Genomic DNA, 26062 nt, shown 5'->3' with positions numbered 1-26062 from the left:
TATTGAAAGGGTGCCTCATTCTTGTGTAACCAAGGATAGGACTGTATCAATGGGGAAATCTGAACCATTTTGCTACTGATTTGTTGGCTGTGCATGTGCACTGTGGGCCAAAAGGAGGCTTGAGAAAGTAAGTAGAACAACGAGGGGGGGGGGGATCAGCTGTGCCATTTGGTTTAGCTTCGCTAAAAAGCAGGAAATCCTACTTTCTAGCAAAGCTAAACCACGCGGCACACCTGATCATTGGATCATAGCTTTTTTTAACTAGCAGTTCAACTGAACCGGTGGGATTTTTTTTACTACCAGTCCGCCTGAACGTCTTCAAAAGAAAAAACAAGAAAGTCCAGTTGCCTCCTAAAAAAAAGCACCTTTGGGACAGCCATGACCTAAATGACTGAGAATCTCTACAGACTTTTAGTAGTTCACATCTTTTTTTGAAATCTTCAAACACAAAAATCATTACATCATTCCCCCCCTTTTTTTTTTCTTTTAAGCCAAAACAGTCCATATAAAGTGAAAGTCTTTCACAAAATTTTGTGTTGTTTTTAATCTCTGACCAAACGGGTCAGCTCTGCCATCTCAGTGAGTTCTGACATTTTCACAATCCACTCCTCCGCTGTGGGAAATTCATTATTCTTCCATTATTGAGCCTTGCTGCAGTTACCATATGCAAAATCAATCTGCCACGAATCTTTTCTAGATTCGAAAAGTTTTGGTTTCTTCACAATATTTATTTTTAAAATCCTTCTTTTTCTTCTTCTTCTTCTTCTTCTTCAAATCCTTTAAGGACTAGATTTGTAAGTATATAGCATGTATATCATCCCCTGCTTCCACCTTGCAATGCAAGTATATCAAAGCAAGAATCCTGGGAACAGGGGAACAGAACAGGGCAGATGTTCTCTTACAAAATGGAGGGGGAACACATATGCAAATGAGCCTGAGTCACAGTTATTAATCTTTGCAGAAAAATCCCTTGGGCGTTAGGGAAAAACTGAAAGAGCAAGCCTTTTCATATGCAAGTGTTTAACTGCATCCTCGCTACCCTTTGCATTTCTAACAGCAGGCTATGTGTTTCTGATATCTGCACCTTAGTCTCTCCCCCTCCCCCTTTCCCTGTTGCTATGGCTATTGCCCATCTGTTTGCAATGTTACAAAGACAGGAGAACATGCATTCCTTCTTCAGGAAGCTCTGTGACAAAATTAGCTTAAACGGAAAGGAACAGCTGTAAATTTATTTCATTCCCAGATCCTCTTTTGATGGAGCAGGTGGCTCTAAAGTATAGTACAATTATTTGGAGGTTTTGAATAATACTTTTCTTTTTATTTATTTATTTATTTCAAAGAAATAATTTGTTTGGGCTATCATGTTATCGGGATGTCATCTCACCATCTGCTAAGAGACCAGGTTTGGTAGGTATTCTGAGGTTTTCGCGGGTGTTTGTATGTAGGTCTTTGGTTATTCGGGTTTTCTCCCGCGTAAAATTGGAGGTTTCTTGGCAACGTTTCGACGAAGTCTCATTCGTCATCTTCAGGCTGGTGTTCTTGGCTTCATGCTTCTAGGAGCAATGTGTGTGTGATCACATATATATATATATATGTGTGTGTGTGTGTGTGTGTGTGTGTGTGTGTGCAAAAAAATAAAATCTCAGGTGTTTTCCCGCGTCATGTTAAATAAGTTAGTTAAAATGTTTAAAATTCTGGTTAAAATCCTAGCTTAATCCTTACAGAGCACTCTGCAAGGTCCTTTAAAACCTTAGCTAAAATCCTACCAGTACCTTAAAAGTTTTTCTTTCTAACAACGTTTCGGCAGGCTCACAACCCTGTCATCTTCAGGCTCTTGTTTAGTTTAGAAGCTATGGGTGTGTTGCGAGGTCGGAGCTGTCGCTTTTCTGTTTGCTGCTGCTGACGTATGCTGGTTAGCCTGTAACTCTGTGTCCTGATTGGAGGACAGCAGTTTTTCTTCCTGCTTCCTCATCCTGGCTGTTGGGTACGTGTTACAGGCCTAGCTTTATCAGGTTCTCTATTATTATCTGTCTGCTGTAGAGGGGAAAGGATTCTGGTAGGCATCCCAGCACCCTTGTCATAATTTATCTGATAGGATTCTGTACTTCATAAGTCTGCTGATTGATAATGTGGCTCAGGTGTGTCCTAAAATATCCGGAGAAAATACGGTATCATGTAGCAAATCTCATCGGCTTGATGGGATAAGGGTGTACCCTCCGTTGTCTATACTTTCTAAGTTATGTAGTATGGAATAATTAAAGGATCATCCTTTCCCTTTTGAGATAGATGGGTAAAAGGCAGTGGTGAAATGTAAAATTTGTTACTACCGGTTCTGTGGGCATGGCTTTGTGGGGTGGGGGGTAATGTGACTGGGTGGGCGTGGCCAACTTTTTTTTAATTTACTTTTAAAAGCATTTTTTTCTATAACCTCTTTGGCCGAAGAAGTTGCAGAAAAAAATGCTTTTAAAAGCCGCTGATGATCCCAGCTGAGCCACGCGATCATCAGAGACTTTTTTTTTTTACTTTTAAAAGCATTTTTTTGGCTGAAGAGGTTGTAGAAAAAATGCTTTTAAAAATAATAAAAAAAGTCTTTGATGATCGTGCAGCTCAGCTGGGCATGGGGGTGGGGGCTGCATGGATTTTTGCTACCGGTTCTCCGAACCACCTGCCGCCATCACTACCAGATCAGGAGATCCGGTCCGAACTGGGAGGATTTAACCCCTGGTAAAAGGGTAATAAATAGGATGATTCTTACTGATTCTTTAGTACTATGGATGGTACTGGTACTAGAATGGTGTGATGGAGAGGGAAATGTAAGTGATGGTAAACTAGATATTTCTTCAGAAGAAGGGGGTCAAGGGAGAAAAATGATGAAAGCAGAGTTTGATGGTAGAGCACTGCTTTCATCATTTTGTTAAAAGCATTGGATCTTAAATATTCCTCTGTGGTAAACTCTGGTTAATGATTCCTCCGTATTGCTGATCTTTCTATAGTTAATGAAGTGATAAATCTATTTTATATTTTTATCCCAAAACTGGATGCCTATTATCTGGGTAGGGAATAATCTCTCCTATCCATTGAGAATTTTAGTAGTTGAAAATTTTGGAAAATGAGGACATAAACATGTGGTGAACCTCTCTACTGCAGAGACTTGCTGCCTGAGTGACAAGAATGATATTGGAAGAGGGAAAGGCTTTATCCCTTACTCTCCAAATATTGTAAGCCTGTTTTATTGTTCTTCAAAAGTGCAAAACAACCACTCAAGTGCTCTTTAAAACATGTCTCCACTTTTACCCACTGCCTGATATACATTACAAGTATGTTTTTATTTCCAATGACAGTTTTACTCTGCCATGTTTGCAGCATTTGTATTTGTTACAGAATTCCTATTATTTTTCACATTTGTTTTGTCAACTTTCAGCAAGTCACCTTTGCATTCCATTTCCTTATCAACTTGCATTTCTCCTACCCCACTTCCTTACTTTTTATTATAGTCTCTCTCTCCCTCCCTCCCCCCCCTCTCTCTCAGTAGTAATAAATCTACTCCTTATCTGCTTTATTTTCAACTATTCCAACCTCTGGTCTTATGCTAAGAATTTTGGGAGGAAATCATATTGGTGAAAAAGTGGGAAGCATATGATTCAGGTGACTTCTTAGTTTTGGCCTCTTAATTATGGAAGATTTACACCAATATTGTTAGTAGGCTTGATGTGCAGAGATGGTTTAGTCTGGTACAGAAGATGATGAATCAGTAAGAAGGCAAGTACAACAGAAGAGTCCTACTAGTTCAAACCAAACCCATTTAGTGCAATATTCTGTTCCTGCAGTGGCTCACCCAATCTACAAGGGCAACAACTGTTTCCTGCTGTTTCTGTTTCCCAGGTACTGAAATGCTTGCTGCCTCTGAAACTGAAAATTATATGCATTACTGATTGTTGCACTGTTTCCTATTCTGATTTTTTTATATTGCCCAGTGTATTGTGTGCATCATTTGGACTCAGGTGGCATCAAATCAAACAAGCAAATGAACGAATAAATTCACTATCAAACATACCCCAAGGAAATTATTGTTACATACATAATACATAAAGTGAATATTATAAAGCATGATACCATTTGCCTGTAAAAACCAGAATCCTGTCTTTATGGAGGCATTTTCTTTTTCATTGAAATCTTCTGAATGCACATAAGTCATTAAAACCGTCAATACCTACAAAGTTAATGAAATCAGGTACATATAAAAAGTACATCTGAATAGATGGTTATTGGAGAGACGCTGGCCTAGCCAGGAGAGGAGTCAAGCAATGAATTAGCTTGGAATCCCTATATGGGCATAAGAGCCATTGTACCTTATCTAGTCTGACCCAGGTGGAAATCACCAATTTGAGAAGATTCTTGTGTTATAGACTTGAGCAATGAAATAGCTAATTGAACTCTTCATTTGTGGATCTGATTGTCTGCACCCACAGTTGTTAAACAAAACAAAAAAAATTGTTCCAATAACATGTATTTAGGGGAGCCCATTTTCTGTACCAATTAAGGCACCAGGCTAGAAGTCAGGAGATAGTGAATTATAGTTCTGCCTTAGGTCCAAAGTCAGCTCAGTGATCTTGGCCCAGTCACTCTCTCTTAGCCCTAAGAACCAGGCATTAGCAAACCACTTCTGAAAAACCTTCTCAAGAAAACCTCAGGGATTTCTCAGGGCAATCATGAAGATTCAATGCTAATTTGAAAGCCTAAAACTATTGTAAATGTATTTGCTACCAGTGTAGAAGTTATACAAAAGTCTTCATTTGTAACAAATACATTGAAGATAAACAACTTCCTCTGATCACTCAGCAAAAAAATAAGTAAATGTTTTAGAAGTGAAGACCATTGGCCCACAATGGACTAAATTTCTTTGGGGAGAGGGATTTGCTATATGTGTGAATTGCGGTAACAAAAGTTCAAAAGTGACTGGTACCATTTTCTGTCTCTCACATGGGCAGATACTTTGGAGTCTGAATATCTGCAGAATTACTGGTCCTTCGAATGTAAAATAAGATTTGTCAAACTCTAGAAATGTTCTAAGCATGCTAGGATTCATAAAAGATCTAGGCCTGCACATTATTATTTTATTGGAGACACAACAATAGCACATTGAGCAGAAGTAAAGAACAAATGCTTTTCCAAATATTTTAGTGAACTACAGCCGCAGAAGTTTCATCCAGAACTGCCAGTGATGCCGAGAGTTATAGCTCAACCACGTCTGGAAGATCAAAAGTTATGGACCCCAAACATTTCTCCATTAATGAGTAAACTAGATGGCAGAAAGCTGAGAGACATTTATGTGATTCATAATCCAAATGTGGGACACACAAAAATGGTACATTAGCAAAGTGAGAGCTTTCTTAGCTGACACTTGATTGGCATGTATTGAGAGAAATCAACATACAATTCATTCACAGAGCACATCCTTTGTATTCAGAAAGTCCCAGAGATTTACATTTTCAATTATCTTTATGTGTATATGCCTTAAAAAACAACATCACAATTTCTACTCTTTAAGACCCCTTAAACTAGAACACAATCCCTATTGCTCCTACCCCTCTACCTACCAGTTTAGATCTTATGTTCCTTTCTACAAATATATTTTTGAGAACAATTGTGAAGTGCTATCTGGGAAATGATTAATCCACTGACACATGGCCTACAATGTCCATTGTATGGACTCCAAAATCTACTACTGAAATCTGACAGCAAAAGTAATGTTTTTCAATGGCACCATTTTTCCAGTTTCCACAAATTGGGGAAAAAAAAAATCAAATGCAGTTAGAAATCATGGAGTAACTGCAAGCCAAGTGTTTTTGTGGAGCACTTGGAGGAAGGGAGGGGGAGGGGAGAGAGAGTTTTCAGCAGAAAATATTGTGTTCTGCTATAATTGAACATTATTTTGAGAAATCTTTTGCAGGATCTCAGTCCTCCAAGCAACTCAAACCCATTTACCAGCATTAGAAGGCTGACCAAAGAACTTTTAAATTCTTTGTTTACGATACAACTGAACAAAATGTGGCATTTCAGATATGGAATTTCAGTTCTTATAAAGTTTATGTATATAATGTACTTACTTATTTTCTTTTACTTATTTAATCAAATGTATATGTCTACCCATCTCATACAAAATGACTGGGCAGTGTACTAGAGTATGAATCATTTAATAAAATCAATTAAACAATAAATGTGGATAAAAACAAAATAAATAAAGCAAGATTGGAAGAGGACAGATATATATCTTATGGCCAGCATGGCTAGGGATCACCTAGGGATCCCTAGCTAACCTGAAATATGATGGTAGTTGCAATCTAAAAGTACCTGGAAGGTCAAATCTTGCCTACTTTAGATCTGAATTCTGCTCCAAAATGCATTGTTACTTGTCTATGCTAATACAATACTTCTTAGTTAAAATTATTAGCAATACTGATGGAGAGAGCCAATTTGGTTTAGTGATTAAGGCATGTAGGTAATAACTAGAAGATGGTGAGTTCTAGTTCCACCTTAGGCAGAAAGCCAATTGGCTGACCTTGGGCCATTCACTCTGACTTAGCCCTGGGAAGCAGGCAATGGCAAGCAATTTCTGAAAAACCCTGTCAAGAAAACTGCAAGGATTTGATTAGGGACTTGCCAAGAATCAATGCTGTCTCAAAGATACAATAAATAAACAAATTACTATTTTATTTTTTTATAGTGATCTATGGTTCTCAACACACACACACACAATATGTCTCTCTTACCATACTGCTATCAAATTGAACAGAAAAAAATTACCAGGATAAGAGGTTGATTTGTAATTAATCTTCAGAAGTTTCTAATGCCCAATTGTTTAACAAAATAGTACCCAAACTTTTCTCTCTCCTTGGTTTTCTTTGCATAATAACATACTGAATCATAATGAAATAACAGGTGTGGGAACCAGAAATAGAATTTAACATGAAAGTAACCTCATTCCCAATTTAGATACTAAAAATAGCAGGGGAAAGCTACCATTCTTAGAAAGACATGGCTATTAATCACAAGCTCCTCAGCTGCATTTCATGTTTCAGTTACATTACAAAGACATAAAGGAAACTTTTCTTGAAAAGAAACAGTGGTGCCTTCAGCAAACACTTCCATGTTTATTTAATCTAGAGCAGGAGAAATAGCCAGTTTAGTGTTTAAGGCACCAGAAACTGAGAGACTGTGAGTTCTAGTTCCATCTTAGGCCAGCTGGGTTATCTTGGACCAGTCCCTCTCTCCCAGCCCCAGAAAACCTTGGAAAACCTTGTCAATAAAAATGCAGGGACTAGTACAGGCTGTCAAAAACTGACTTGAAGATACACACATACAAATACTGTATGTAATATGCCAACTCACTGTATAACTGGGGATGGATGGATACTTCTAGTGCCTTTGACATGTGACTTGATATTGTAAACATCAAATGAATGCAAGATTATAAATCTCAAAAATTCAATTCTGGGGGAACAAATATGCCTAAAGAATCCTGGCTTGAGTGATCATCATGCAGTGAATCGCTTTAAACCATCTCTCTTCACTTGATTGAGATGAATTAGAGTTACAGTGAAGTTAATCTAAGAACTTGGCTGAGGGCACTTTTATATGGAGATGTTCTAAATGTCCCTGGAAATTTGGATTGGCTTCAGATTTAAAGAGGGCTGGGCACAACATTTGTCCACTTTCTCCATGAACTAATACTGTTCAGGTGCAGAGCCTGACTGTAATGTCAGATTCTCAAGCAATTCTGGGCAGATAGTTCTAGCTCTTTTTCTCTTTCCCCACAGAGACTTAGCTGCCTTCCACATAAAGGAATGTCAGGGTGAAAATCTCAAGAATGGACCTGGAAGTTGGCAGTGTAAACTGGCTGGGTTCCTAAATATAAGGCTCATTCAAATGCATATTAGGGCAATATTTAAATGCAAATGTGATTAATGGTTGCTACTGCTCATGAATGCTTGGATCCCTATCATTTATTATACATAAGATAAAAAAAATCAGTAGGGTGTCAACCATTTGCTATGGTATTTTCCCTCCTTTGCCAATGTCCAGAATGAAATGTGCTGATCACACTCTTCTATTAGCTCAGCTTCAAGGAAAATGGATGAATTGGTTGCTAAAGATAAATTCTATACAGGATCACCTCACCATATCTATTGCACTTGTTTTTCGGGAAACTGATTTATAAATATGCAGCACTGACTGCAAGCCACATCATTAGCTTCAAACAAAAAACCATTTCAGCATTTTTAATGTGAAGACAGAGAGGGAGACGATGGAGATAATAGAAAGTTGTAAAGCCAAGACCAACCTCCATCCACCCAAGAAGCATTTGTGTTTTATGATTATTTAAAGCACAACATGGATGAATGTCTCTGACCTTATGGAGTATATTAAACTCTTTCCCATCTTTTTATAAAAGAAAATAGTTTTTCCAATGGCAAAATGCCTACAATTATATCCACATTCATTCCCTGGTTAAAGCAGCCTATTGGGGGGGGAGGGGAAGAAAATTGTTATAAGGTGCCCAGAGGACAATAAGATATTCTGGGATTCTCATTTTCCTATGCACATTCCACAATCGATGGATCGATGGGGAGATTATGTAAAGTACCGAAAAGAAAAGAAAAAAAGAAATAAACGAAACAGAAAACTAAAAGTACAAGAAAGGGAAAAAAGGAAAATAGAATAGAAAGAAAAAAAAGATACAATGAAGTAGCTTCTGATCTTCTTTGAAGCACTTATAAGTACAATTATGAATTTACCTCTTACTTTATGGTTACAACATCACTGTCATTTTTCTATTATCTGTTTTATTTAATCATCGAAACCAAAATAATCAGTTCGTTTTGTTTCTATTTTATGCAAAAACTCTGTACTTTCCAATCAGCAATAAATGTAAATACTATCTTTTCTCTGATTAATGAAGTCACTTTAGCCAGTATTTCCATCATATTCATTTACCATTCCTCTATTGTGGGTAATGCTGAATTTCCCCATCGTTGGGCATACTATAATCTCAAAATGATATTGGTTTCTGGTTAAAGTCAAATCATGTTCGACTTTAGGTATTAGTGCTATATTGACCTCTTCAACTCTCTGGCATCTTCCTGTAAGGTAGAGTTCATTGTATTTTGTAAAGATTGTAAAAGTTCATCCTCAAAACATGTACAATAAGAAGCTGATAATTCATCTGCTCCAGGCACCATTCCTGGCTTAATATTTTTAATAGTTTTAGAAATTTTTCTTATTTTTATATTGGTCCATTTATAATCTGTCTTTATTCCTCTGTAATACAGGCTAAATTTTATTCCTTAGATATTCTGTAAATTAATTACATCTACAAGTGTTTAAGAAATGAGGCTCATTCAAACTTTGTGTCCATAAGGGTTGCAATACAATTGTGGACTTCATTGAAAACTCTTGACTCCCATCTACTCAATTCATGAGCTCACCACAAAAATGTGTCTTCTGCATTCTATTCATGAAGAGCAGGGTCTGGAAGGAAAGTGGGCATTCTCTCCTGTAGCCTTTACAGCCTAGGAAAGTAGGGAGGGTCCCTTCTGAGACATTTGCCAAGCCCACATTTCTACTACCGGTATGTGCTAAAATGCCTCACCATAACTCTGGCTCTTCCCCCATCTCTCAAAGTTATTCCCACATATTACAAAAGGGACTATCACAGTTAAAACTAATGCAATCTTAATGTAATGTAGTTCAACAAGCTAGGTTCTCCCATATGTATGAATTATCTATGAATCCTCCCTCCTACTGCAGGCTACTTCTGCTGATCACTGGCTGCCAGCAGTTTGGCAGATCAAATCTCACCAGGCTCAACATTGACTTATACTTCCATCCTTCCGAGGTCAGTAAAACGAGGACCCAGATTGTTGGAGGCAATATGCTACTCTGTAAACCGCTTAGAGAGGGCTGTAAAGCACTATGAAGTGGTATAAAATTCTAAGTGCTATTGCTACATACAATCAAATTGTTCAATAATATTGTAAAGTCCATTGAAAAATTACTTAATGGTCCAGCTATTTTTTTTCCTCCTCCTCCTCCTCCTCCTCCTCCTCCTCCTCCTCTCCCTCCCCTCCCCTTCTTTTTTTGAGTTTTACCTGATGTTTCTTAGGGACTTAAGGAAGAGGACTTTCCTCACAATATATACAAACTGTCCCAAATGGAACCAGAAGCAAATTTACAAATCTTTAAACTGCTAGAGATAAAGTTTAATTAGTTGAAAAAGTAAAAATAATAAAAGTCTGTAAATTGCTTATGAAAAGCCTTTCTCAACTATGGCTCTGCGAGAGAGCACTAGGGGCTCTGCAGAGATCATGGTTAGAAAAAGCAGACATTGTTTTTGCAATTTTCCATATTATGCAATGTTAGCTTTTGCAATAGTGGGACATTTTATATGCCACAACTCAATTGCAGGTTTTTGTTTTGTTTTGTTTTTTTGCACTTGCTAAAGTTGGAAAACATGAATTGCATGTTTTTTTGTAATTTTTATGCAAGGGTTTCCTCAAGAAGTGAAAATTATTTAAAGGTTTGAGAAAGGTTGCTACAGAAGTTTGTGGTAAAAAAGAGTGGATCAATTTTCCTTAGAGTGAAAGAAGCAAATTTCAATTCAACTGAATGGCTTTACTCACTTTCATCAGAAATGAACACAAAAACACTGCATAAATGTTTTATATGAGGGCAAAGTGTATGGTTTCCTCCAAAAGAAAAACAATCCGATTTGCATTTAGGCCAGTTTCATTTTCGCATTATTTTTTTAAAAAAATATCTGCCTTAAGATTTTTTTAAAAAATACTCTTTAGATGTTTGTTTAGATCCATCTTTCTCTCAAAATATGCATTTCAATCTAAAGATCTTCTCCACATACTTTTGAATACTTGAATATTTTTATTCATGATGGATATTTTGTGATGCATATATCAACATTCTTGAAAGGCTAAGCTCCCTCAAGATACCCTTCATTCAACAAAAACACATCTCTTATTCTTCTCTGTGGCCGACTCATAATGGTGTCTTTTCCAGTTAGAAAAGAAAGCAATTGTTTGGCCACTTCAGTGCTTTCAACCCTCTTCAATGAAAGCAGTGCCATTATATTAAGCATTACCTGCAATAATTGAGGACCGCTGATGGATTCTCATTTCATGCATTTTACAAGAGGAATACTTAGAGCAGACTTCCCCCTTCTGCTTTAGCAGGAGGCAATGGGCATTCCCATTCTCAAAAAAGATGTCTTTTCTCTTTGGGTATAAACCTGGGAAGACACTCAAAGTGGGGTCCTTGGTATTTTCAGAGCTTGGTAAATTTGTTGCAGACATTTCATTACCCAACTAGGTAACCTTATCAATTCTACAAGTGGATGGGCTTTACTCTCTTTTTATATATACTCCCACCAACACTGTGACAGGGCAAATGACTAGTGTATAAAAAGAGTGTAAACCCCACTCCTTGTCTAACACTGATGATGCTAATGAAATGTCTTCAATAAAATCATCAAACTCAGAGACCATCAAGGATCCCATAGTTTCAATCCTGAGCTACAAATATTATCTTCTATTGGTTGACACTAAAGGAGATATGTGTATATAAGTGCTGAATTGAGAACACCAGTTTTATATTATGACATATAGAGCAAAACATTTTATATGTAGATATTAAACCATGGTGAAATGGATGCAAAATTAGTCATTAGAATGACAACTCAATGGAATTAAATTAATTTATTGCCCAATAAGGTCGCATGGATTTGAACTGATTTAATCTACATTCTGGAAGGCCACATGGAAGAGTAAACTATAAAGAAGCCTCCACGGAACTTGTAAAATGTACATTCTTGATTCATAATTCACTGACTAATGTCAGCCCAGAGAAAAGACATAATTGTGTTTCAAAAGGAGCATAATATATGCATTCCCTAGTTGGCATATCATTGTGTACAATAGATGCATTTCTTACCTGTAGCAGTTTTATCACATCGGCATCTAAAAGTATTTGGAGAAGTATTGCTACAGCTACCGTTGCCACAACAATGTCGCTGACACTGCCCAATTATTTCTGAACAGTTTCTTCCTTATAAAACAAGACAGAAAAAAAAAAAAAAAAACCACCACATTTAATCTAAACTTTCAAAATGAATGGAGCTTTACCAAAGAATGAAGATGAAAATACAGGAATTAAAATTAGCATGCATAAAGTGTACAGTACATGTTTCGCTTTTTATTATTAATCCAAAGCAATATTATTGCTGTTGTTTCCATGGTCGTATTTAAATGACTCTTTTAATATTATTAGCATGAAGCAATGGATTGTATATGATGTTAACACTATGGTTCCAAAAGGGGCGGGTGTAATCACTAAACATATGTGTAGGAGATACAGAGAGCACCCAGGGCATTGTAGGAAGAGGGAGGGAGGGAGGGAGGGAGGGAGGGAGGGAGGGAGGGAGGGAAGGAGAAAGGAAGGAAGGAAGGAAGGAAGGAAGGAAGGAAGGAAGGAAGGAAGGAAGGAAGGAAGGAAGGAAGGAAGATGGATTTCACTGTTAACCACACAAGTGAAAGGAACTTCCAATTGCCAAATGCTGCACAAAAGAAGGATGGATCTTGATACAATATTTAGTCTGTGAAGCTCCAAAGACCTGTAATTGGCAGGATGCTGATTTAAATGTGTTGCGGATGGCACCAAAGAGACAGTTCTTAGATATTTATATCTAAATGTTTAGCACAAATGAAGATATAATCCTAGTCAAAATTCCCTCCCAAGGCAGTTTCACTGAACTCGTATACATAAGATGAGCTGCATATGGTCAAATTTCAGGGGAAAATCAACGTTCCAATATTTGAACAAAAAGACGTATTCTAATATTTGCTTTTCAACATGATTTAACAGCTGCCTGGAAAGACAGTTTCAGGATGAATTCTGCTTAAACATGCTGTTTACTGGAAATTACCAATCACAAATTGCTTTTGTGTTTTTCCAGTATATGGGACTAAATACCATATAATTATGCTTGTCATTTGAATTGTTGCTGTACGGTTATTCACACTTGAGCATTTTTTCCTTTTAAAAAAAAAATTTAACACTATAAGAACCATTATTCTTTCGCTCACACCTGTCAGCTATAACTAAAGCTACTATCCTAACATTTTAATCAAAACAGATTCTTTCACATTGTTTGCTTGGGCTTTACCTAAAATGCTACTGTTCAAAAGCTCACACTGTGTTTGACTCTTTACATATTCAAAGGTTTTTTTTGACCTTTGTGATAAAACTGGATCAAGGAAGTTTTTATTCCCTGCGCATTTAAAGTAGATGCCGAGGGGATCTATGCTGTCTACTACATATTGTCAGTTCATTCTTAAAGACAATCTAGTATTGCATTTTTCAAGAGGTTGCTTCCAATCTTAAGCCTAGTAGGAGCTGAGCTGAAAACGATGTTTCTCATCTAACTGATTTCCATTTAACCAGTGGCTGGAATGAGAAAAGGCAGAGCTGTGTGCTAGAATGAAGGGAGAGCTTTAAACTCTTTCTGTACTGTGATCAAAATCACAATGGCCTTTCGGTATTTTCATTCATGTTGGGAGAACATTATTGATGAGCCTTGGTGATGCAGTGGTTAGAGTGCAGGCTACTTCTGCTGACTGCCAGCTGACTACATTTGGCAGTTCAGGTCTCACCAGGCTCAAGATTAACTCAGCCTTCCATCCTTCTGAGGTGGGTAAAATGAAGACCCAAATTGTTGGGGGGCAATATGCTGACTCTGTAAACCACTTAGAGAAGGCTGTAAAGCACTGTAAAGCAGTATATAAATCTATGTGCTATTGCTATTGCTATTGATGGTAGTAATGGCAGGAGACGTCCATTTACCACAGGCATGTTTTAGGTCGAGGGCTGAGTACCTGTTCCCCTATGCCATGTTTTTGATCCAGTCTTTTGCTTGTTTGTTTATTTGCTTGCTTGCTCGTTTAAGATCTACACGAAGTCAAATGCTGTAACCAACATACGCTAGACATTGCAAGGGAACATGCAGGCTGGGAAACATAGATACCGTAGCAAAGAAGACAACAGGAGCAGTTTGAGAGCAGTTTGAGAGTTGTACAAAAAAAAAAAGAACAATAACAACACATTTTGCTTCTGCACAACAGAAAGATAAGCTCAGAACACATGGCCAGAAGAAGCACTAAAGTTTCAGAAATCCATGTGATCTTACCTGTAAATGAGGGGGGGCAAATACATTCATATGAATCTTCAGCATCTTCTCTTTGGCTCTTTCTGCTAATGCAGATGCCACTATTGTGGCAAGGTTTACTGGAACACTTATCAATTTCTTGGCAGAACTGTCCAGAATAGGGATGACTACAGTGGCAATGATAGGCTCCATCCCAGATATGACTTAAACATTTGCCATGACCAGAGCAAAACGTTGAGTTTGAAAACTTCTGACAAGCATGTGGCTTCACTGTCACATTCAATCGAAGTCCAAAATGACATAAAAGTGGTCCTCGTATTGGGACCTCTGCAAAGTAATGTGTTCCAACGCCAAGCCACTTGGGAACAATTTGATGCATTCCATTTAATCCATGGTCAAATAGAAGCTGATGCTGATGGACATCTCTTGGTTGAGGGCATCGAATAAATTCTTCCAAGGAAACATTTGCCAGGTTCATGCCATAAGACTGAAAAGATGGCTCCGATGAAACAAAGAGCACATCTCCCAGCTGAAGTTGCAGAGGACAAATCTGGGATAATCTCAGAGGCACGTTGTCTGCAGTACTGCTTCCATGGTACGAATCAATATTCCAACATTCTGTGAAGAAGCTGGAGCAGATATCTTGGCTCAGTGACCATTTCACTGTATGTAATGTTGGCTGGGTATTCCATTCAGACATCAAGGATCTATTACAAAATGTTTGCCCTCCTACCATGGAAATTTGAAGGAGAAGTGCTATTGTGACAACAAATGACTTTAGTTTCATTGTTTTTGAAGCTGAATCACCCAGCCTGCTCTGATGATTTGATTCCTGAGGACAAAATGGATTTCTTCCAATATGAACTTGTCTCAGTTGTTGCCCCTTTTTTTGTTGCACTGTGGCTGCCTATGAAAAATACATAAATGAGAGACCTGAATATTTGTTTATTTATTATATTTATAGGGCACCCATCTCATTCAACCCATGTGAACTGATGCTGGATAGTAAAAGGCAGAGGCTAGTAATAATGAGTTAGATGATTTTAATCCCCAATTTTGAAATGACTCAACATGGAATAGTGATTATAACTCATATGCTAACTTGTGAATATTCACAAAGCAGCAGTGGAAGCAAGTTATCAGTTAAGGTTATAAAAGAATCTCATGCAAAAAAAATTATACTAATGTAATTAATAGTTTGCAGGCTTGTAATTTAAAATATCTGCAAGATATCAGGATTCTGGCTTCTGATTTAAGGAATTCGCAAACTTAAATCAAAACACCACAAGGAAAAAAAAATAACATTAGAGACTACAGTAGCATTTTCAAGGGACTGATGGATCAATTTGCTTCAATTATATTGATTGCTAAATTCATTCTATTCCATTTCTGCACTGAATCAAAGAAAAATCCAGTTTATACTGTAATATGTTAAGTACAGCAAATATGGAGTTTGAAGTTCCTTAAAATATTCATTTCTGGAGACTTTCTCTCCAAGTATGAATTTTTAAAGCTAACATCGCCTTTTGAAGTACACACCGTTATATGTCTTAGATTTTGGTTTTAGTTGAACTGTGCTAGAATATTTATGGAGTTGAACTATTGCACAAGGAAACTTAATAGAAAATTCACACATCGATTTGGGAAGTACGAATCAATTCAAATTAGTCCAGAATTCATAAACAATGAATTTCTTAATATCCTTGGTATTCTTGTTCACTTCTCCCTTACTGCCTAGCTCAGGGGTGAAATTCAAAATTTTTCTCTACCGGTTCTGTGGGTGTGGCTTGATGAGTGTGGCACGGGAAGGATATTGCAAAATCTCCATTCCCACCCCACTCTGGGGCCAGCCAGAGGTGGTATTTGCCGGTTCTCCAAACTACTCAAAATTTCCGCTACTGGTTCTCCAGAACCTGTTAGAACCTGCTGGATTTCACCCCTGGTCTAGCTGTCATAAAGAATCAAAGTGAACCACTCAACCACATGGGGTTGAAGACATACTGCTAGTTGAGACTGATGGCCTCTTATAATGATCTAGGACAATTGTTCTTCCTAAACTCATCATGGACTGGATCCCTCAAAGCAGGGAATTTCTAGGAAGATATCATATTCATGATTAGAGCAATGAGCAAATTATTAATTGCTGTTTCTCAACTCATAAGATTCATCCTCTCATGCCTGCCAATTTGGTGCGGGATATTTAAGTCAGTGTTTATTTTGAACATACTCAGAATAAAAACCTATATTTATCCAATTAGAATAATATAGTCATTAAAAATACACTGAAATTCTCAATGCAACTGGAAAACCCTGGCAAAAAGAACCAATTTACATTAATTGCTTATCACATACTATCCTGGGATCCCTATGTAGGATCCAAGAAGCTTCTCTGGGTGATTCTTCTAACCAACTGCTGGGTCTGCTGCTGTGCAGACTCTACGGTGACTGGTTCTGAATAATTTCTATGATAATATATTTCTCTCTGCGGTCAAAATATTATCACATGTGTTGCTGATTTCATTATTCCATTTAGAAACACATTATATTATTAAATAAAACTTAATAACGCACATTATATTTGTCTTCTGCTGTTTTGATTCCTTATGCATTTAAACAGATCATCTAAGAATTCCAAGTCCGTGTTGGTGCTTCTCAATGCAAATTTGTTTCTGTTTATTTATTTTTCACATTTTTGAACCGCCCATCTCCTTCAGAGAGAAATACAATGGCTGTGGTTTTAGAGCCAGATATTTCACCTTGCTAATACCCAAGAAAAAGGATCCACATGCATATTTTCTCACCTATCAGATGTATTGAAGAGTACAAAGGACAGGTTTTCAATGTAAATTTGCATTTAGAGCCCTAAATGTCAAGTGGCCTCGTTTTATTGTTGTTGTTTTTTAATTTATCAAGAAGGGAAGCGTAAATAATGCAACAATAGAGAACAGCTTTCTTTCAATGAATATTTCACCAATTTAATCCAATGGAAAGGGCAGTTAATCACAAGCCAAAGGTTTCCTAGAAACCCTGTCTAAGGTCTGCCTTGGCTGAACAAGATGTAAATTGAACTGTTGTGACTTGATCAGGGCAGATGAAAGGTCAGGTAGGTTTAATATTTGGACCTGGCAACAGCATCTCTGCAGGAACATCAGAAGCAGTTGATCCCAAGTCAGACTGCAGGTCCTTCTCATGGGTGGACTGCTGTGGGTTCGCAGGGGTTCGGGAGAACCTCTAGCTAAGATTCTGTATAGTTCGGAGAACCCCCAAATCCCACTCCTGGCTGTCCCCATCCACCCCACCCCTCCCAGGATACCTGCATCCAAAACACGTAGCCTGTTTTGGATGCAGGTAAGTGTAGGGGGTGTGCAGAGGCTCAGGGAGGGCGAAAAATGGGCCTACCAGAAGTTTGGGAAGGCCAGAAATGGGCCTGTTTCTGGCCTCCAGAGGGCTTCTGGAGCCTGGGGAGGCCATTTTTGCCCACCCAGAGGCTCGAGGAAAACCTCTGGAACCTGGGAAGGTAAAAATGCCCCCTCCCACCCTGGTGCAGGAGGCTGACTAGGCCATGCCCACCATGGCCACACCCACCCAGCAACTGGGCAGAGAATCCTTGCTAAAATTTTTGAATCCCACCCCTGGTCCTTCTCATCCTATTTTCAACCCTGACTGACAATAGCTCTCCTTGGTGTTAAGCAGTGTTTTATTTTATTTTTTTCCAGCTCTCCTTGAAGATGCTGAAGACTGATTCTGGGAGTTGTTGGATACAGAAGAGAGATTTTGTACACAGTTGGGTCTGATGTCCATATCTGAGGTTTTTTTTAACCTTTCAGCCAAAACATTCACCTTGATCCCTTCCAAAGAGCTGCTTGGATTATTAACTGAACTGGAGCCTGATTCAATGTAAAGTCATGCCAAATATTTTTTTAAAAAAAATATAGGCAAACATTAAACATAGATTTAAATTCAAATATTAAATGTAAAGACCAAGGGAGGAGACATGTATCTTCGCCTGGAAGGCAAGGGATCTATTTGAATATCAGCAGCAAATTCAGGAAAACATGGAGATTATTTTGTAGACTGTGCTTCAAGATGTGGAAGCAAACACATTTCTCTCTATCTATAGATGCTTCTAGATCTTGCATCATTTTATAAGGTTTTCTAGAATTAATCAGGAGTAGCATTATATGATCCTTAAATGGAGGATTTAAGATCTAGGTCCACTGGCAGAACAGAATGGGAGGGATTAAGCAACACTCTAGGTTAGAGCAATTGTGTTTATTTTATTATTTTATTTTATTTTTATTTTATTTCGAATTTATATACCGCACCTTCTCCCGAGGGACTCAGGGCGGTGTACAGCCAGCTAAAAACATACAATACAAACATTAAAAACAATTAAAAGGATATATATTAATTTGGCCCCAATTTAAAATGACAAACCAGTTAAAAAAAAAGTTAAGAGCCTTGGTACTACAGTGGTTTAAAGCACCCTGTTATTAACACAGCTGCCTGCAATTTACTGCTGGTTCGAATCTCTCCAAGGCTCAAGGTTGACTCAGCCTTCCATCCTTTCTAAGGTAGGTTAAATGAGGACCCAGTTTGTGGGGGCAATAAGCTGACTTTGTATAAATATACAAAAGTATGAAGGCTATTGCTTAATGCACTGTAAGCCGCCCTGAGTCTCCGGAGAAGGGCGGCATATAAATCAAATTAAAAAAAAAAAATGTTTTTAAAAAATGTTATGTTAAGACAGCCCGGCTTGCTGGAAAAAGAAAGTTTTAAGGGCACGGTGGAAGGCACCGAGGTCTTGAATTCTCCTTATCTCTGGGGGCAGCTGATTCCAGAGGGTAGGTGTCCCCACAGAGAAGGCCCTCCCCCTGGGGGTCACCAGCCTACATTGTTTGGCTGATGGCACCCCGAGGAGGCCCTCTCTGTGGGAGCGCACAGGTCGGTGGGAGGTCATCGGTAGCAGCAGGCGGTCTCGAAGATAACTAGGTCCTATGCCATGGAGTGCTTTAAAGGTGGTGACCAACACCTTGAAGTGCACCCGGAAGACCACTGGGAGCCAGTGCAGCTCACGCAGGAGTGGTGTTATGTGGGAGCACCAGGCAGCTCCCATAATTACCCGCGCGGCCGCATTCTGGACCAGTTGGGAGCCCCATGTAGAGAGCGTTGCAGTAGTCCAGTGTTCCCTTTTCTATATTTTAGTGAGGTTATGGTAAAGTGTGATCTTGACCAGAGGTATTGCAGTTGGAAAAGCTTATATCTTTCCTCCTAGTTACTTGATCTGTAACATCTACTCCATTAGTGGTTTAAAAGGAAAAAGGTCTACATTGACAACAATTGGATTTCAGTTTTCTTCTATAAATATTCTTATGGTAGAGTGAATGTATTTTGCGAAAAATGTAAAACGCTACATACATAATTCTTAAGTACTCCTTTAAAGTGCTTCTATATATGGATACTAACTGTCTGCTATATTGTGTTTGAACTACTGTTTGTCATGAATATCCTGAATCCCCCATGGAGTTTAAACATTTCTTTTTAAATCAATAATATTTTACATCCCTCTATCTTACAACACCAGTACAAATGCTTTTCCATTTAGTTTCCAATCTAGTTTTAAGCACAACATTTGTGCTTGCATGGCTATTTTCAGGTAAAACTCCAGGATTTAAATAATTGTCCTTTGGTCAAATTGAGCTGGGCATCTTTAAAATATTTTTTTTCTCAAAAAATTGTATATTGTTTTGTACACATCAAGCAAAATTAAGCCACACAAAATAGCAAGGAATTGCCACACATCTCTTTCTTTCTTTCTTTCTTTCTTTCTTTCTTTCTTTCTTTCTTTCTTTCTTTCTTTCTTTCTTTCTTTCTTTCTTTCTTTCTTTCCTTCCTTCCTTCCTTCCTTCCTTCCTTCCTTCCTTCCTTTCTTTCTTTCTTTCTTTCTTTCCCTCATTAGTTATAAACTACCCTTCCTTCAAGAGCTCAGTATGAAGATCAATCTGAAGATCTCACTATGGAAAGCCAATATGATCTAGTGGTTAAGGCTAGAAACCAGGGATCATAAATTCTAATAAGCTATTCTCAACCAAACGTTCAAAAGCTGTGAATAAATTAAGAAGAAACAAGATGGTTAAAATAACAATAAAGATTTCCAAAATTCAGATTCAGATTTTCTTTAATCAGATTCAATGCCCTTCCAACATCCATTATTGAAGGAATATACAAATATATATATATATATATATATATATATATATATATATATATATATATATATATATATATATATATATATATATATATATATATATATATATATATGTCAGCATTCCAAATTAGGCTCTCTTCCAGTTCTGACATGAAGACATGAAGCAAAGACCAGAAGCGCTGATTTATTGCTGAGATGAACTTTTACCTAGTTTTCTGTATGCAACAGATAGGGTTTCCTGGGGAACGAGGGTGGGGGCCACATTCCTGTGAGAAGTACGTGCCGGGACGTAGAGATGGATCTGCATGATGGCCAATGGGACATCGGGCTGGAGAGCGGAAGAGGAGGGGGTTGGGAGGAGGAGCCAGTTTGGCAGCAATTAGAGTCAGGAATGTCGGCTATTTCTGTTCTTAATAAAAAGTGATTTATTAGAGACTCTGCGCTTGATAATGGAACTCATTTAAGACAGAACCGAAACCTGACAGACTGCCAAACTCTCTCAAAGCCAGGCTGGCTGAGTTTAAATCATCCCGTTCCCTCCCAGACGTATGGTCGGATTGGAGGTTATCCCCCGACACTATGGCTGAAGCGAAGCTCTCAGAGGAAAGCCTGCTTCAAGCAATGAGTGGAGGAGAAGCGGTCGTGACTCCAGCCAGTTTGGAAACTACGAAGGCTCAACTCTCCCCGCCTTCCTTCTCGGAAAAACCTCAAACAAAGAAGCCTGAATCAGATAAGTACCCAGGGACTGTGCCAAAAGCTTCAGAGGCGGAATTCCCCTTTCCCAACGTGAAAGATAAGGGAAAACCTCTAAGTGAATTGGGCAGAGCTTCCTGGCTATGGGAGAAGGAAGCGTTTGCAGTAAGATGGGCCTTGTTGACCTGGCGGCACCTACTAGAGGGAGGCCAAAAACCATTTGAAGTCTGGACTGATCATAAAAACCTAGAGGCCCTAAAAACCCCACGAAAACTGTCGCCCAGGCAAGTGCGGTGGGCACAATACTTCAATCGTTTCAATTTTGAGCTTAAGCACATCCCAGGAGGGAAAAATTTCCTGGCTGACGCCCTCTCCCGGATGCCCCAATACAACAGTGAGCGGGAGCAGGTAGTGAATGCCATCATCCCCTCCACCCAAGCTGCAGCCCAAGTGATCACCAGACGGCAACGACGTGACCAGCAAGGCCAACTTGCTAGCGACTTAACTGCAAAATTAAAAAATGAAATGCTGACAGACCCCTGGTATCGGGACAATCAACATCTCTTAACAAAAAGAGATGAACTAGCATGGAGGGGGACAAAGCTCTATGTCCCACAAAGTTTACGCATCCTGATTCTCAAGAGGAGCCATGATGTTAAACCAGCAGGACACTTCGGGTTCCTAAAGACTTTGCACCTAGTACGAAGGCAGTTCTGGTGGCCACATATGAGAAAGGACATAGACAGTTATGTAAAAAGCTGCACCATTTGTGCCACAATGAAGACAAGGCCAGGGTGCCCGCCTGGATTGTTGCAACCAGTAGCTGAGCCAACAAGACCATGGGAGGAGATTGCAATGGACTTTATAGTAGACCTACCGAGGAGCAGTGGAAATACAGTGATCTGGATTGTAATAGACTTATTCTCCAAACAGGCACATTTCATTCCTTGTAGTGGACTGACTTCAGCCCGTCAGTTATCCAAACTGTTCCTGAAGCACATTTACCGCCTACATGGAGTCCCCAGGAGAATCATTTCCGACAGAGGGGTCCAGTTCACAGCAAAGTTCTGGAGGGAGTTTCTACGATCCATAGGTTCATCCCAAGGGCTCAGCTCAGCTTTTCACCCGAGCACCAATGGGGGGGTAGAAAGACTGAACGCTATGATAGAACAGTATTTAAGATGCTACGTCGACTACCAGCAGTCCAATTGGGCAGACCTCCTATCTTTTGCGGAGGTTGCATATAATAATGCTGTCCACAGCAGCACGGGGCTAACCCCGTTCAAAATAGTGAGTAGCATGGATTTTGTTCCCATGCCAGAATACCCGAGGGAGCCCCCTTCCTCAGTCAGTTTGACCGACTGGATGGCAATGTTGAGACAAACTTGGGAAAATGTTAAGAGGGTGCTGGCAAAAGCGGCTCAATCCTATAAGGACCAAGCAGACAAGCACCGAACTCCCCAAAGACCATTTCAGCTGGGAGAGAAAGTTTACCTCTCCACCAAGTACTTGAGACTTAGACTCCCGAGCAGGAAATTGGGCCCAAAATTTATAGGACCATTTCCTATAATAAAAATAATTAACCCCGTTACAGTGCAATTGCAGTTGCCACGGCTTTTGGGGAAAATTCACCCCGTTTTTCACAGTAGCCTTCTAAAGCCTGTAGTGGGGTCTACTTTAAGGCCAACACCACGTGAACCCCCTGGACCCCTGGTTGTTGGGGGCCAAACGCACTACGAAGTGCAGCGGATTCTTGATTCAAGATGGCACAGGGGGCGCCTTCAGTACTTAATTAAATGGAAGGGTTACCCATTGTCAGAGGCTTCCTGGGTGAAGAGTGCAAACATCCAAGCTGATCGCCTTATAGCAAAATTCCATGCAGACCACCCGGGAAAGCCAGGAGGGGGGGTGCACAGCCAGGGACGGGCTGATGGGACTAATCTTCTTGTGTTTTCCCTATGGGATAGGTGATGTCGCAGAAGTGAAGGGAGAGGGGCCGGATGTCAGCATTCCAAATTAGGCTCTCTTCCAGTTCTGACATGAAGACATGAAGCAAAGACCAGAAGCGCTGATTTATTGCTGAGATGAACTTTTACCTAGTTTTCTGCATGCAACAGATAGGGTTTCCTGGGGAACGAGGGTGGGGGCCACATTCCTGTGAGAAGTACATGCCGGGACGTAGAGATGGATCTGCATGATGGCCAATGGGACATCGGGCTGGAGAGCGGAAGAGGAGGGGGTTGGGAGGAGGAGCCAGTTTGGCAGCAATTAGAGTCAGGAATGTCGGCTATTTCTGTTCTTAATAAAAAGTGATTTATTAGAGACTCTGCGCTTGATAATGGAACTCATTTAAGACAGAACCGAAACCTGACAAAATATATATATATATATATATATATATATATATATATATATATATATATATATATATTTTCTCAGGTTTTCGCGGGTGTTTGTATGTAGGTCTTTGGTTATTCGGGTCTTCTCCCACGTAAAATTGGAAGTGTCTTGGCGACGTTTCGACGAAGTCTCATTCGTCATCTTCAGGCTGGTGTTCTCGGCTTCGTGCTTCCAGGAGCTTTGCTGAAGATGACGAATGAGACTTCGTCGAAACGTCGCCAAGACACTTCCAATTTTACGTGGGAGAAGACCCGAATAACCAAAGACCTATATATATATATATATATATATATATATATATATATATATATATATATATCCCTTTTGAACAAAGACCGGGCCCATGTGGCTGCAGGATAATTGAATTGATGGAACACGTTATGCTCTATTGTCCTGTTCTGCCCCAGCTATGGACCACAAAGAATGCAGCACACACAAAGTCTGTTCAAACCTTAGTTTACTAAATAAACCAGTTTTTTACAACAACGGCTGTTAATTAACTGCATTAACAGCCACCAAGAATTCAAAGAATAATACTGAAAGCTTACTATGGTTGGCAGAATGCCCAGAAGCAATTTGCAGGAAGCTGATAAGATAAGCAAGACAAGACACAAAGGTATGTGAACGAAGTTGTTCCCTGCAAATTGCTTCAATCAGCGTTCCTCCTTAAATAGGCTAAGGGAGTGGCCAATTAGCCCCAAGCCTTACTCTTGAGGAGACCTCCTCCTGAGGAGCCACTCCTGCCTTTTGGCAGCTCTGCGTGCCCGTGCATCAAGAAGAGGCTCCTCCTCTTCGTCCTCTTCACTTAAGGGAGCTTCTGGAGGTTCTGAAGGCCCTGGCTGAATCCCCGCCTCTGGCACCACATCTTCTCCAGCCTCCTCATTGTCTGAAGGCTTGCCACTGCCCAGGCTGCTGGCACAGCACCACACCAGCCTCCTCGCTGTCTGAATCAGCTACTAGCTGCACAGGCCGCTGATGGGCTACAACATGTCCCCTCTAGGACTGAGCAAAGATCCTCCCTATCCAGGCATAACTAGTGCACAATATGAAGCTGAGCAAAAGCAAAGTGGATAATTTTTGTCATCCTCAACATCAGCATCATTTTCACTGTTATTATTAAGTTTTCTACATCTATGAAAAGTAGAGAATCAATTATTAACTATAAAAAATTAATTTCCATCCATTCTACCACCAAGGAAGCTGTGTTGGTAGATGGCAGCTTGAGTCCAATGCTTATTCTTACTTGAAGGATAATTATCAACCATTGAATACAATATTCCGCCTTTCTCTCATTCCAGAAACTTTTAAGAGACTAAATGTCAACCTTTTGTACATTCTTTTTTTTAATCAAGAGGCCACATTTCCTGAACAATTTTGAGCAGTGTACAACAGAAATTAGAGTTTTCTTCTGCCTCAATGAAGCTTAAAATTACTCTGCTCCAACTCTCACCATGTTGGAGTACAGCCCCACTTGCTACCTAGATTCAGCAACTCCTTTCATTTGGCAAAGTAATTTCCTTTGAAAGAAAACCACTCTTGTTTTGACCAAAGCAAACTAGGCTGTGCTTAAGGACCAAGAGTTTTTGGAATATGCGATATGTGTTGGAAAGGAATAATTAACATAAGAACCGAGCTGTGCAAGGAGGCATAAATTTGTAAGAGTGTAGTGCAGCTAGAATACATGATCAAAGGAAATACTTTTAAAAATATCTCTCAATTTTATTCCGTGTTGCATATTCATATTCTAGCTTTCCGCCTTGGCCTGCATTTGAGTAGATCCTTCAAATTTGACTGATTTTTTTTTCAAATGCCTTTCTCTACTGACAAAATATCTTTAAAAATCCCAGATTGCTATGAACTAGACTGCAGAGGACTCAGATTTCACTGACAATATAGAATGCAAGGTGTGAAATAATAATGATAAATATACCATTACTGCCAATATGAGGCTGGCTGGCTTTGACACAGATCACCTGATTTAAAAAAAAAAAAAAACCTGTCTCTGGAGACACATATTTGAGAACATTCCCTAAATCTCTCTTCTTTTCTTTACTTACTATTTAAAAACAAAAATCATGAGTTTGTACACTCAGTAAATCTTCCTCCACAAGATCACAATACATCTCATACATTGCGAGACAGTTTTAATGCTGAATTTTGCCCAGTATGCGTACTGAGCACCAGCAATTCAACCATTATATGATAGCAGGTTTCTGACAGAGCCCAAGGCTCAGTTTTTAAAATACTAAATAATAAAAAGTGCAATAAAATGTTAAAGTGAAAAAGAGAACAAAATGGTGCATGGAGACACCATATGGGGCCTAATAACTATATAGGAAGGTGTGTGTGTGTGTGTGTGTGTGTGCGCACAAACTCACACATAGGAATAAATGTGTGAGTTTAACACATATAAAAAAACAAGAGATAAGAAGATTAGATGAAAGATGATAAAGGATAGAAGATAGATAGATAGATAGATAGATAGATAGATAGATAGATAGATAGATAGATAGATAGATAGATAGATG

The 26062-nt window shown here is 39.1% G+C and overlaps 1 protein-coding gene across 1 annotated transcript in view; it reads right to left on the bottom strand.

Annotated features, from left to right (window-relative positions):
• The window catches only part of EYS (eyes shut homolog), an 871663-nt gene that overhangs the window by 803170 nt on the left and 42431 nt on the right, over positions 1-26062 (bottom strand). Inside the window, exons 2-3 of the mRNA XM_070932259.1 lie at positions 14252-15137; positions 12001-12114 (exon numbers count right to left, since the gene is read on the bottom strand). Coding sequence (XP_070788360.1) covers positions 12001-12114; positions 14252-15137 — 1000 coding nt within the window. The remainder of the gene's footprint in view (positions 1-12000; positions 12115-14251; positions 15138-26062) is intronic.

The sequence above is a fragment of the Pituophis catenifer genome, unplaced genomic scaffold (genome assembly GCF_029215685.1).
Source record: "Pituophis catenifer annectens isolate HBS135680 unplaced genomic scaffold, rPitCat1.0.hap2 SCAF_1, whole genome shotgun sequence".
Taxonomy (NCBI): Eukaryota; Metazoa; Chordata; class Lepidosauria; order Squamata; family Colubridae; genus Pituophis; species Pituophis catenifer.
This window is presented reverse-complemented; position numbering and strand designations above follow the sequence as displayed.